Below are 12,240 nucleotides of genomic sequence, written 5' to 3'. Positions count from 1 at the left end.
GTTTCAATTTGTTGGGCACAGAGACTGAAGGGGGAAAAAAAATCTGCTCAGATCGGGATCTGCTCACCCTGTGGAGTAGGAGCCTCTCTATGTGCACTGCATAGTCAGTGGGACATAGAAATAAAATCAGCAAAACTGATGCGGGATATAAATGTCAGAATCAACCAGTGTAAACGGGGCTTCAGTGTGTTTTCAGTATGCAGTATGTTTATTCAAAAACAAAATGATAGAGAAAATGCTTAAAACAAATAAATAAAGAGCAGAGAAAAACTTGAAAAAAAAAAAAAAAAAAAAAAAAATCAAAAATTTCTTTTTTTTTCAGAACAGGAAAACAAATAAATAAACTTTTCCAGCCTGTATAGAAACCATAAAAAGAGGAACTGTGATCAAAATGTAGGAAATCGATGTGGAGGGGTGATTTTTCCACCTTAAAACCCAAGGCAGGTGAGCATTAGCATGATAGGGTGTATTCTGAAAAACCAACGCTGCCTTCCTCGTGTCCCATGTTTCCTTACCTGCTGCTGTACTAGCATTGCTCTCTTGGCGCCAAGTTTCAACAGTTTGTCAGGAGACGGGAAGCTGAGGAAAGAAGAGACGTCTGGAGGCCACTGTGCCGACACAGGGGTAGAGAGCTTTGAGGAGGCAAAGAAAAGAAAGGAAGAATCTTAAGTCACAGACATGAGGTAACTATTTTAGAAAAGACTGATACTGAGAAAGAGGAAACGGACTTATAGAAATGATTCTAAATGCATTCAGACCGGTCTGTGTGTTTAAAGTGTTGATGATGCAATATTGACATTTTCTAGTATTTTTTTGTTGCCCAAAATATCAATACTATTGATTAATGTAATCATTCCATGTTTGCCTGTAGAAAATAGGCAAACGTGTAAAATAGTTTTTAAAAAAAACTATTTCACACCATTTAGAGGACTTATTTGCGTTGGGTTGCAGCTTTTTGCTACAAACCTCTTAAGGATAGCGTAGGTTTCTTAAAGTTTCCTGAGGATCCTGAGCTGCTTTCAAAATTTGTGAAGCAGTTCAGATGAGGTCGGGAAAAGAAGGAGGACCCCATGGCGCTTCTTCTGCACTTGGAACATTTTGAGAAAGAGTTTTTTTTTGGTTTTTTAATATAAGAGTTGCTTGGTTGTTCAGTAAATTAGTCATGTGTTCTGCTGCCTATGGATATATAGGGTATAGGGTACTATATAGTGATTACACCATTTTAAATGAGTGTCCAAACATCTAGTGAACGAAAAAGTAGCGTACTCTAAATTTCCCACAATGCAACTTGAAAATAAGTGATCATCCACGGTCACTAGATGAGCAGAGAAATTCTGGAATGCTTTGCTAGAGCTCTCCATCAAAGCGCTATGGGATTTCTTGTGACAGCGCATGCACTGTGTGGGGAGGCGAGGTTACGTGACCAAGCGGGAGCGATAATCTGTCCGAACAGCAAGTTACTTTAGTTCAATATATAGTCCCCACTCTATGTAGTGACTGAGGGATCTAGCTGTTAGATGTACATGTAAGGTATGATGCCTCCATGTTCCTCAGCATCACTGCCCTCTCCTGACCTCTAACTGGCTGATGGTTCAACCACACAAATCAAATCCAGACTAGGATGTTTCTCAGCCTGAGCACTGTTTCAATTCACAAGAACACAAGACCGAGAACAAAAAAAGTCCCCGGATGTTATTCTCACCCCTCCCTCTTTACCCAGCATGCATCAGAGCAGACTTGTCCGTTCTCAAAATTGACAGCTATCCCAGCATGCACCGCGCCAGCAGCAGCTTCCAGTGGAGCGCTCACAGAGCTCAGAGTATGAAGTTAAAAGTTCACTTTTCTGTTGTCCTAAAAATTTAGTTCTAAGATCATTTGAGACGACATTATACTTTTAAGCATCACTATATGGTCCATTTACTGATTTAGTGCATAATTTAAAAAAAGTTTAAATGTTTAGAGGACCACGTCAACCAGCGGACCGAGGCTAACCGCAGCGAGTGTTAACGTTACCCTGTTTGCAGCAGCCCTTTCTCAGCAAAGCCGTGTGTGAAGTACCCCTGACTCTGAAGGAGGTTTTTTTGGCAAAATAGTCATTTGATTTTTGTCTGACTGTTTTAATCATTATTTCCCTACTAAATAAAAAAAGTAAGAACTTATTATTATGTACAGACTATTAATAAGAGGAGGTGAAATGCAGCTCCAGATGAGCTTTGAATATGGTAACGTCACGACTCCATACTTCCTGTGCTCTTGTCAAAAACATACTTGGTGAGAACACAAGTCTATACTTGTGTTCTTGTGAGATGAGAAATGGCCTAGATGCTCTGGAACAATCATTGATGTTTTCATCATCACTATTATAGAATGTTAAGCTAGCTCCAAAAGTGTTCTCCCCCTGATCTCACCAGAGGAGATCAGTTTTTACAAGTCCTAAATCAGATCTACTGTGGAGCTACTAAATCTAGGACATTTGAGTTAAAAAAATGCCTGTTTGATTCCTGATAACACAGAACCACCTGGTTTGTCGTGCTGCATGATTTTAAAGCAAAATTACATCAAATCAATATGGCGTCATCAAAACCTTAAGCCTCATATTATAGTCCAATCTGACCTTGTTGCTGCCGTTTTCCTCCTCCTCCTCCTCTTCTTCTTCCTCCTCCTCCTCAATTTCCTCTTCATCCACATCTTCGTCGTCATCATCATCGTCGTCATCCTCATCATCTTCATCCTCATCTTCGTCATCCTCAGGCTCACCCTCATCGTCACTGTGGAAATGTTAGAAACAAGAATTAGGACTTTGATGTGAAAATCTAACTTGGGGAAAAGTTGCAGGCAGATCATCTGTGGTAGCTGGTATGATGGGAGTTTAAACAGTAATCAATTGGACCAAGTTTTATAAACATGTTTATCACTCCACAAAGACATTACCTCAATGATCCTAGGAGGCTGATCATGTTTAAGCTTTCCATGCCGTCTTTCACAGCTTTGCAGCCATCCTCTCCCAGATAGTTCCCTGTAAATCAACAACACTTTTACTCACAAAGTTAGACATAGTGGGGAAAAAAATGTTTAAAAGGTCTAGGCAACCATTTTCTGTTTTATCAGAGAATATTTCAATACATCCAAAAAAGCAGTTTCCCAAATCTTTACCATTCAAGTCCAGTTTCTCCAGCTGGTCCTTGTTCTTCACTGCCTGTACCACAGCCAGAGCTGCGTCCGCTGTGATCTCACCAAACGACAGATTGAGCTCCTGTCGAACATCAGCAAAGAAGGGAAATGATGGACATCCTGCATTAAAACAAATCAGTTCTTTGCCCAAGTCACAGAATGTGGATTTCATTGCAAATTCAATTACATTTTTTAGAATTGAACAACCATTTTAAATTAAATTAACTGGGTAGTTTAGTTGGAAGAAACATAATTCCTGGTCCTTAAAGTCATAGGGAAACGGCTGCTCCAACCGTTGCATTTCCGAATTCTCCCGAGTGGTGCACAACTTTACATGAGTTAATAAAGTGAATGTGATTGGTCGTTTATCAAGAGGGCGGGATTGTTGTGGTGAAGGGTTCGCAAGCAAGTTTTGGATTGTGGCCAGTGTATCTGAAGCATCTTGCTAACCACTTAGCAACTTAGTGCTAGTAGGTTCCCAATGGGAAATTCCATTGGGACCGAGTAGCACTATATTGGTGACTTAGCAACGACACTGTCAAGGAACGCTATGGACAGAGGAAACATGCAAGAGGAGGAGAGTTTTGTGTCAGAGTCGGTGGATGAGTCTCCTCCGTCATACATTTTTTATTTAGAGAAGGAAAGTGGGGACGAAGATGTTGTGGAAGAGGACGCCAGGGGAGCAGAAGCTTGGTTTGGTGTAGAAGGCTTACAGCCGTACATGTTTGAGCCCTTGCCTCGCAACGCTGCCAGTTCTGTTAGCTCTACGCCTGCTGAAGACATAGATGTCCATCCCCGTGAACACTGGGGCGGAGCTCAATGGTAAAGTAAATGATTCTTATTTCTTATTTCAACCGTTGCGTATATTAGCTGCGGAATATGAATCAAGATGCTATGACCGAAAAAATTTGATTGACAGATGACCATAGATGTATGATTGGCTGAATTTAGGTGTTCAAGCTGACGTTTAACTAACTGGCCTGATTAAGATAATGAAAAAACACCCATAGGATTAAAAAAAAAAATAAACATGTTCTAACTTTGGGACAATATGGCCTGATAAAGAGTACATTTATATACATGTTTAAGCCAGAAAGATTTAAAATTAAAAATCATTTCCCTATGACTTTAAATACACAAACTAAATAAAATGTCCTAAAACATTTTCTAAACAGTTGGAGCATGAAGGCAGTAAAATAAAAGAGGTAGGAAAGGATGAATTATGGAATTTAAAGAGCTTAGTGTCAGCGGAAAGATACTGAAGACTTTAATTCATAAAACAGTATCGATGGTATAACTTTAATGCTTCACACACATTTATTGCACACATCACACTGTGTGAAAGGGAGAGATTGGTCCACACACTGAATATGATTATAGCTGATGTCAATGACGATGTCACCAACAGACTGCAAACCGACCACGATATCCTAGGTTGTGACTAGGGCTGCAACTTACGACTATTTTGCAAATCTACTAATCTGTCGATAATTTTTCCAAATAATCGATTTATAATCGGATAGCAAAAGGTTACTGATAGAAGACTTTTTACAGAGTTAAACCAGGTGAAACTAAAACTTTTCCACTTGAGGAGTTCTGGATAGAGCAGATTGACACACCAAAGAGTGTTTTTTTTTTATTATCTAAAATGCAAAATGTTTATAGTGTAGTATATCATATCATATATATATATATATATATATATATTTATTTATTTTTTTTTACAATTTGGGTATAATTGCTGCTCAAGGGTTGGTGGATCTGTCTACTAAAGGCATATTTTACAATCTTTAAAATCCATTTAATGATTAATCGATTATTAAATTAGTAGACGATTATTACAATAATCGATTAATCACGATTAATCCGATTAATTGTTTCAGCCCTAGTTGTGACAACAAATAATTTTTAAGCCTATTTTTAAGGAGTTTATCAAAACATGTAATCAGAAGCATATAATTTGTTTGGGATAATCCCTCAAAATAGTTGTTTACCTATTACGAATTCTGCAATAGTAACACCAATATTGTTTTAAATTTTACTGGGACCAATCAATAACTGCTACTTGGCAGGCTGAATAAAGTTCAGGCACAAACTCCAAACGTCTGCAGAAACTGTTAAGAGCAATAAAATGTTGGTACAATTTAGACAGCTAATTACATCTCGACTGTACCGTCCAAGTATATAAAGCGCTCACCTTGAGGACAGGAAGGCCTGCAGATACAGTTTCCGCGATGGCTTTAGCGCCTTCTGAGCGAACCAAACAGTCTCCAAAGTTGATAACCTGGATGCTGTTGAGGTGTTTTAGGGCCTGTTAGGAAAAAAATAGAATATTCATTGTGTATATATATAGACACACAGGTAGAATGAGTCTGCCTTCCGCAAATATTTAAATAATCCACAGAACATTTCAGCAGATTATCTCTCTCAATTCATTTGAGTTAAACTAACAGATAAAAACAGTGATCTGCAGACTAAATTTAATAAAAAATAAAGTTTTCATTTGGCCATTGCATGGAAATAAGTTAATTTTACAAAAAGATAAAAATATTCAGCTAAATGTAATTTAAATGCCTTTTGTTTGTTACTTTAGCTTCCTAAGTGTGAAACTTAACTCCAAACATTTTTCTTATAACATGCAATATATTACAACTAAATAATCCAGCCTTAGTAGTAATATTTACTTCATGTAAGAAGCTAACATCTTATGGTACCTGAGCCATGGCGAGTGCCCCTTTCTCAGTAAAGGTGTTGTCATTGAGGTTGAGGATTCGGAGTCCTGGGTTCTGCTGCATTGCTGAGGCCAGAGCTGTCACACCAGGATGATTGATACCATTCTGGGGCATGTGAACTTCTTCCAGGCTACCAATTAACTTAGAAAAAAATAGATTTAATGTTTCAGTTATTATTAAACTGATGGTTAGCAAAACATTCCGACAAACAGAATGACAGTGAATCTAGATCAACTACACCAGTCCCTGTGATACTATGATACTTTAATATTTACCAAACCATTACACTATAGAAATCACCCAGACAGAGTAAGGTACACAGGTTTTTAGTCAGATCACCTGTTGTATTCTAATTAACTATTTTGATATTATTGGCACAATCCAGTTATTTGTGTTTTTAATTCAAATACATTTCAATTGTGAAATTCTCATGCAGGTAAACATAGCCACTATTTACATCCCCACCATTCAATCCAATATACTCCAAACAGGGATCTTTTGGTGAATGCTACAATCAGTTCAAACCCAAAACAGTCCTGTACCTGGAAAGCTTGAGCGAGAGCGGTTGCTCCTTCGTTCTCTAAACGGTTCCTCCCAGCAACAAACACCTTCAGGCTGAGGGGAGTGTTTTTCTCACTGGACTGTTTATGACAGTAGATCAAAGAAGCAGCCAAGATCTGAAGAGTTAAGAAGAACAAAACTAAAGAGAAGAATTTTTTACACTTTCCTTCAGAAAACAAAAGCAGCGATAAAACTAGAAATGTACCTTTCCACCTCCGATACCCATACCGCAGTTGTTGAGCCGTAACTCCTGTAATGTAAAGCAAGCTGTGCTCTTGAGCAGTTTCTCGATACCCTTAACCCCATCGGGGCCAAATGCGTTGTCACTTAGGTCTAAAACCGTCAGTCTGGCACCGGCCAGCATCAGGGCATCACCCAGTGAATTCTACAAAACAGGAAATAAGATTTCAACCAAAGATTGTGCTTCTTGTAAACACAGATCAAGATATCACCAATAATTCATTACCAAGGCAGGTGGGATTTCAGAGCGCAGGCGACCTGTAAACATGTCACTCCAATAACAGCGCTAGAAGAAAAGAAATGTAAACACTGTTATAACAATATATCAACAAAAAAATATTGATTATTTTCATTCATGAATCAAACCGTAACTTAACTTGTCTGATTGAAATGAAACTCAAAAAAGAGTTTCAAAGTGCAAATAGTGGATTAAAACAATAACAAAACAAATAAAACCAGACTCCAATCTACAAAATTTAAATCTCTGGATACATCTCTAAAACTTGGGTAAAGCAAACCAGGAAGTTTGTTGACAGTATTTTGATGAAACAAAACCATATTTATGTCATCTTCTCTCATCTCAGTCCACAAAAAACACACCAAAGATGTGACTTTCTGTACATGATTTCACCGAGTGTGATGTCTAAAACCAGATTTATAACAGAAGTTTAAAACTTTGAACCTGGAAGTCGCTCTTTCCCTCCAGGGCTTTGGCGATGGCCTGTGCTGCTTCAACACCAACGGTGTTTCCTTCCATCCTGAGAGCCTGCAAACCCTCAAACTCCAGGATATCCTTCACAATCTCCTCCGCTGAAAAAAGGGGGAGCGATTTTATATAGAGAACCAACGCAACCATCAATGCAATAAACTCTTTAATGCCAACACTCTCTGTATATATTTATACACAGTCGGTAATTGCCAGCATTATTTTCCTATTTAAGAGCTTTTAACAGAGCAATGAAAGAAATAGCATATTTGAATATTAGCAATTGTGATGTCAGAATAGAACAAAACCATATCCTTATAATACAAACAGTATTTAAAACACTGAGTGCTTCCAGAAATCTGTTAATAAGACATACCTGACTGGGCATTATCCAGCTTCTTTCCCTGGCCTTTATAGCTCAGCTCTCCATCCTCTACTCCAGTCTTGGCCAGTGAGTCGGCCAACTGTGCAACAACGTCTGTTGCCATGAAGACCCCTGAGGACCAAAACGATTATTTATTTTTTTTAAACCCCATTCAAATATCTTAAAGACTTGTTTATAACAGTTTTTACAACTACTTTAAACAGATTAAGTGTTTTAAAATGGATTAAAGATGGCGTACTGCCCTCAAATCTGGATTCATTCGCTAGTTAGGCGGTTTTAGAAGATAAATATACCATTTCAAACACCTGGCTTATGAAATAATACCAATAAACGTGTGGCTGCTAACTTATTGCTAACCAGTGACAAGCAACGTGAAGCCGACATTGTCGTCAGACAACTGCAGAGTCAGCAACACATTACCTGCTGCTTACATAAGTCAAAAACCTACTGATATATAAAAATACAAACAAAATAAAAACTAATCTTAGTCCGGAGTCGCCAGTTTATAACAGGGAAAACTTCAGTTTGCTAGCTAGCACTGACGTTTCACGTGAAACGGACAGAGCGTGTCTGTGACTCGGCCTTTTTCGGTTGGCCACCTAACGTTTATTGATATAAGTTTACGGTTAAACTTTAATCTCCCCGAAACTCTTGAAAAGAAACTAGCTTATCTTTACTGCTAAAAACTTACGTCGCCGTTACCAAAACACTCCAGTTACGATTGAATTCAGCCCAGCTAAGCAATCCCGCTCGCCAATGCCGTTCAAAACCAAATAATAGCCGCACTAAACCACTTGACGACCGATGAGTAAAGAAACAAGGGACTTGTAGTTCTAGTACCCTACAATGGGTTCAGAGTTCTTCTTCCTCTATATGGAACCTTTACTGGCCGTTGGGAAACAACAACAATGGTGCATTACCGCCGCCAACCGGTATATAGTGAAATTACATTATTTCATGCTGAAACAAACCAAATTTGCAAAGAACATCCAGAAACAAGAGTTAATTAATTATTTATGAATTGCTAATTAAAAAGAACGTTTTGGAAGGAATATAAAAACCTTATAATTTCAAATAAAAATACAGTTTTTTCACTCTATTATGAAAGTTGTTTTTTTGGTTTCCATTGAAAAAGAAACAATAGTATGAATAGGGTACTTGCAATTTATCTAATCATTTTACTAGGCATATTTCTTATTCATAAATGTAAATTTTAACCACCCCTACCTTTTTCCAATATTGATTAAATTAGTTGAAATATATCTATCCACTATTTCCAAAAGTACAAACAACATTTTGATAAATATATCTGAGCGTCTTAATCAATCTATTAGATTCATATTGTCTTTATTTCCCTATTTATTTGTCTGTACTGAATATCTAAACATAGATACCCTTTCCCCTTGCGTCCCTTGTTACATGTTTTGTGTTCTATTTCTTGTTCTATGTTTGTTTCATAGGCAAATATGTGCATTAATAAAAAACAAAAATAAAGAACAAGCAAAATCAACACAGCAGAAATAAGACTCAGATTCTTTGAATAACATTGATTGTTCTAAGACAATGAAAAACAGTTATGTAAGGTTTAAATAATAAAGCTTAAAAGCTTTATTGTGTTTACACATACAAAAAAATAATTTTGGTGATAAGATGCTAAACATCATAGAGAAACAAATATGCAGTTAACTTAAATAAATACAAGAATATATATGGAATAACACTACCCGAAATGTGTTTGGTATGAAAATAAGGAAAAGATGATCTGATGTATAAATATTGAGAAAAGGACAAATGTATTGCAGTCATAATTTTTATTCAGGGTTTTATCTGAACCTCTTTAACCTTAATCTGATTATCAAAGGATGATCGAAATGTTTCCTTTAACAGAAAACAGATGTTTTTCTTACAATAGAAGGTTCATTTTGGTTAAAGCAAACAATATGTATGTATCACTACATTTGTTTTTCATTTACAAAACTCCAGATATCAACAATGGCACTTTTCTTTCTTATATTTAAGCATATAGAAGTACTGCTAAAGGAACCACCTTATTGGGGTAAGAGGGCCCTGTGGGGCCAGTATACGGCATCCTTGTTTCTGTCAGTGAGCCCCGGGCAGCTGTAGCAACCATCAATGTGTGAATGGATGAATGATTGAATGTAGTGTGAAGCGCTTTACGGTTTTCAAAAAGAGTCATTTGAAAAACAGAGTCAGGGACTGCAATGCTTCCCTCTGACTCAATTAGGAGTTGAATTTGTGTTCTAGCTGTTATTTCTGGAGACATCTTTTTTGTACACTTAATATGGAGACTCAGAGAGACAACAGCGTTTTAGCTTTTGTAGTACACCGGGCTAATTTTGACAATACGGGGGCGCTTTTGAGTTTGCAGTGCTTTGTAAAATATTGGGAAATGTGTGCTATTTTTCAGTAACACTGTTTTATCAATTGAGAAAAAAACATGGGAACAACCTTGTTGCACTTTTTATCTGATAGATATTGTTCTTTCATCATCAATGTGGATAGAATTTCAGGGACAATGGAGGATCTTAATGTGTGTAAGAAGGAGAAGGGCATCAGGAATACCTTTGCCCTTGAAGATATCTATGGTTACTACAGTTCAGATTAAATGTGTCAACAAATTCACCACGCTCTAACAAAGCTCCATCACTGTCTATCGAATCAGAAAGTTAGATGAAATAATAGATCAACTGTTGATGTATTATTCCACAGTAAGGGGCTGCTTATGTTATTTTTTTTTTTACTGTAATAAACTTAATTTAACAACCAATGAAAACTATATTATTAAATTAATTAATCACAATTTTAACACATTATTAGCTGCATAAAATATTTTGGCACACAGATCTTGAAAACATATTGGAATACTACGGAAAAGGATTTGGGCCACTGGAAAAAAAAAATATTTCAGTTTATTCTGACTTTAATCTCATAATTCTGTCCTTTTTCTCAGAATTTTGACTTTAATCTCACAATTCTGACTTTAATCTTAGAATTCTGACTTTAATCTCATACTTCTGTCCTTTTTCTCAGAATTTTGACTTTAATCTCACATTCTGACTTTAATCTTAGAATTCTGACATTAATCTCAGAATTCTCACTTTGATCTCATAATTCTGACTTTAATCTCAGAATTCTGACTTTAACCTCAATATTCTAAATTTAATATCAGAATTCTGACTTGGATTTCAGAATTTTGACTTTTTTCTCATAATTCTGACTTTAATCTAATAATTCTGACTTTTTTTCTCCCATAATTCTGACTTTAATCTCAGAATTCTGACTTTAATCTCAGAATTCTGACTTTTTGCCTATATTAAACTGAAATAAAATTTAGAAATCAGTTATTTTTTTTCCAGTGGCCCTAATCCTCTTCCGTAGAATACCATTGAAAGAACAGAAAAAAAAAAAAATCAACCTAAATAGTCAAATTACTTTAAATTTTAGTTTACGTGTAGCAAACGTCTGTTTGGTTTATGTGTTTCCCATATGTGTCTGTCGTTTAACAACTGTCAATAAAGTTCTTAAAAAAAATAATAATAAAAAAACAACATCGCCGACGTAGCGCAGCCGCGCGCCGCAGTCACGTGACGCCCCAGCAGCTCGTGCAGCTATTGCCTTTTGCTTGCAGTTGTCTGCGGCGGACCTAGTGGAAGGAAATCGAAACTTATCTGAGCCCATGAAGTGAGTCTTTTCGTCGGACTCAAAGCTCGTCCTTTAGCTCCTTAGCTCGCCTCCCCAGCAGCTGCTGCTCTGTTCCTGCTTTTCTCTGCAAACATGACCCGCCTTTAAACTTTGCTTTGGTTCGCTGAACTTTATCAGGTGAGCGTGTCTCTGAAGTTGTTCCCTCCATAACGTTCATGTTTGTATTTTGGTAAATACATGGAGAAGTAATGGCAGATAAATATGCAGAGTTTATTGAGTCTATTGTCCCTCCTAAGATCTGCTATGGTGTGACCAACCATGGACCCAGCCCGAGAGAAACGAAAGGAAGAGATCATCAAGGATCTGGCTTTTATACAGTGAGTTCATTGTTTTTATGTGGAGGCCAGGCAAAAATGAAACTGGCCTCGACTCTTTATCTTCCCCAGCTCTGATAATTCAGCGCTTCTAAATGAGTCAACATGTTTTGTTTTAGGTCTCCCTTGGCTTATCCAGATCCTGCAGGCTACCAGGTAGGAGCTTTGATTCATCAGTTTGAGTCTGGAATCAGGGTTTATGTCTCCTTCCACTGTCTGTGTGGAAATGAATTCAACTTCAGTGTCATGTGTGAAACCGAAAAGTTTGAAAAAACATTAGAAGTTTATACATTTTACTTAGATTTCATGGTGACAAATCAGGACAGAGTAGCACTTACTTGAAGTGCAAAGAAAGTGATTTATAGTGTATACAGCACTGTAAAAAAATAAATAAATAAAAAAATTCTA

The 12,240-nt window shown here is 37.1% G+C and overlaps 2 protein-coding genes across 4 annotated transcripts in view; one reads left to right on the top strand and one right to left on the bottom strand.

Moving 5' to 3' along the window:
• rangap1 (Ran GTPase activating protein 1) overlaps positions 1 to 8,637 on the bottom strand; it is a 12,311-nt gene extending 3,674 nt beyond the window's left edge. For 2 of the 3 annotated variants that reach the window (XM_015387902.1, XM_015387901.1), the window contains exons 1-12: positions 8,487 to 8,637; positions 7,787 to 7,906; positions 7,387 to 7,514; positions 6,931 to 6,990; positions 6,670 to 6,849; positions 6,446 to 6,580; positions 5,886 to 6,044; positions 5,369 to 5,482; positions 3,154 to 3,253; positions 2,932 to 3,016; positions 2,615 to 2,768; positions 516 to 632 (exon numbers count right to left, since the gene is read on the bottom strand). In XM_015387902.1, the coding sequence (XP_015243388.1) occupies positions 516 to 632; positions 2,615 to 2,768; positions 2,932 to 3,016; positions 3,154 to 3,253; positions 5,369 to 5,482; positions 5,886 to 6,044; positions 6,446 to 6,580; positions 6,670 to 6,849; positions 6,931 to 6,990; positions 7,387 to 7,514; positions 7,787 to 7,898 (1,344 nt within the window). In that variant the 5' untranslated portion in view covers positions 7,899 to 7,906; positions 8,487 to 8,637. Of the gene's footprint in view, positions 1 to 515; positions 633 to 2,614; positions 2,769 to 2,931; positions 3,017 to 3,153; positions 3,254 to 5,368; positions 5,483 to 5,885; positions 6,045 to 6,445; positions 6,581 to 6,669; positions 6,850 to 6,930; positions 6,991 to 7,386; positions 7,515 to 7,786; positions 7,907 to 8,486 lie in introns of those variants that run through there. The other variant, XM_015387903.1, reaches the window with a different exon arrangement.
• Positions 8,638 to 11,419: 2,782 nt separating this feature from the next.
• LOC107093076 (zinc finger CCCH domain-containing protein 7B-like) overlaps positions 11,420 to 12,240 on the top strand; it is a 27,071-nt gene continuing 26,250 nt past the window's right edge. Inside the window, exons 1-3 of the mRNA XM_015387898.1 lie at positions 11,420 to 11,635; positions 11,755 to 11,835; positions 11,952 to 11,988. Of these exons, the coding sequence (XP_015243384.1) occupies positions 11,777 to 11,835; positions 11,952 to 11,988 (96 nt within the window). The 5' untranslated portion in view covers positions 11,420 to 11,635; positions 11,755 to 11,776. The remainder of the gene's footprint in view (positions 11,636 to 11,754; positions 11,836 to 11,951; positions 11,989 to 12,240) is intronic.

The sequence above is a fragment of the Cyprinodon variegatus genome, unplaced genomic scaffold (assembly GCF_000732505.1).
Source record: "Cyprinodon variegatus isolate N-32 unplaced genomic scaffold, C_variegatus-1.0 Scaffold407, whole genome shotgun sequence".
In the NCBI taxonomy this organism is placed as follows: Eukaryota; Metazoa; Chordata; class Actinopteri; order Cyprinodontiformes; family Cyprinodontidae; genus Cyprinodon; species Cyprinodon variegatus.
The sequence above is the reverse complement of the archived record's forward strand: the minus strand, read 5'-3'. Positions and strand labels throughout refer to the sequence as shown.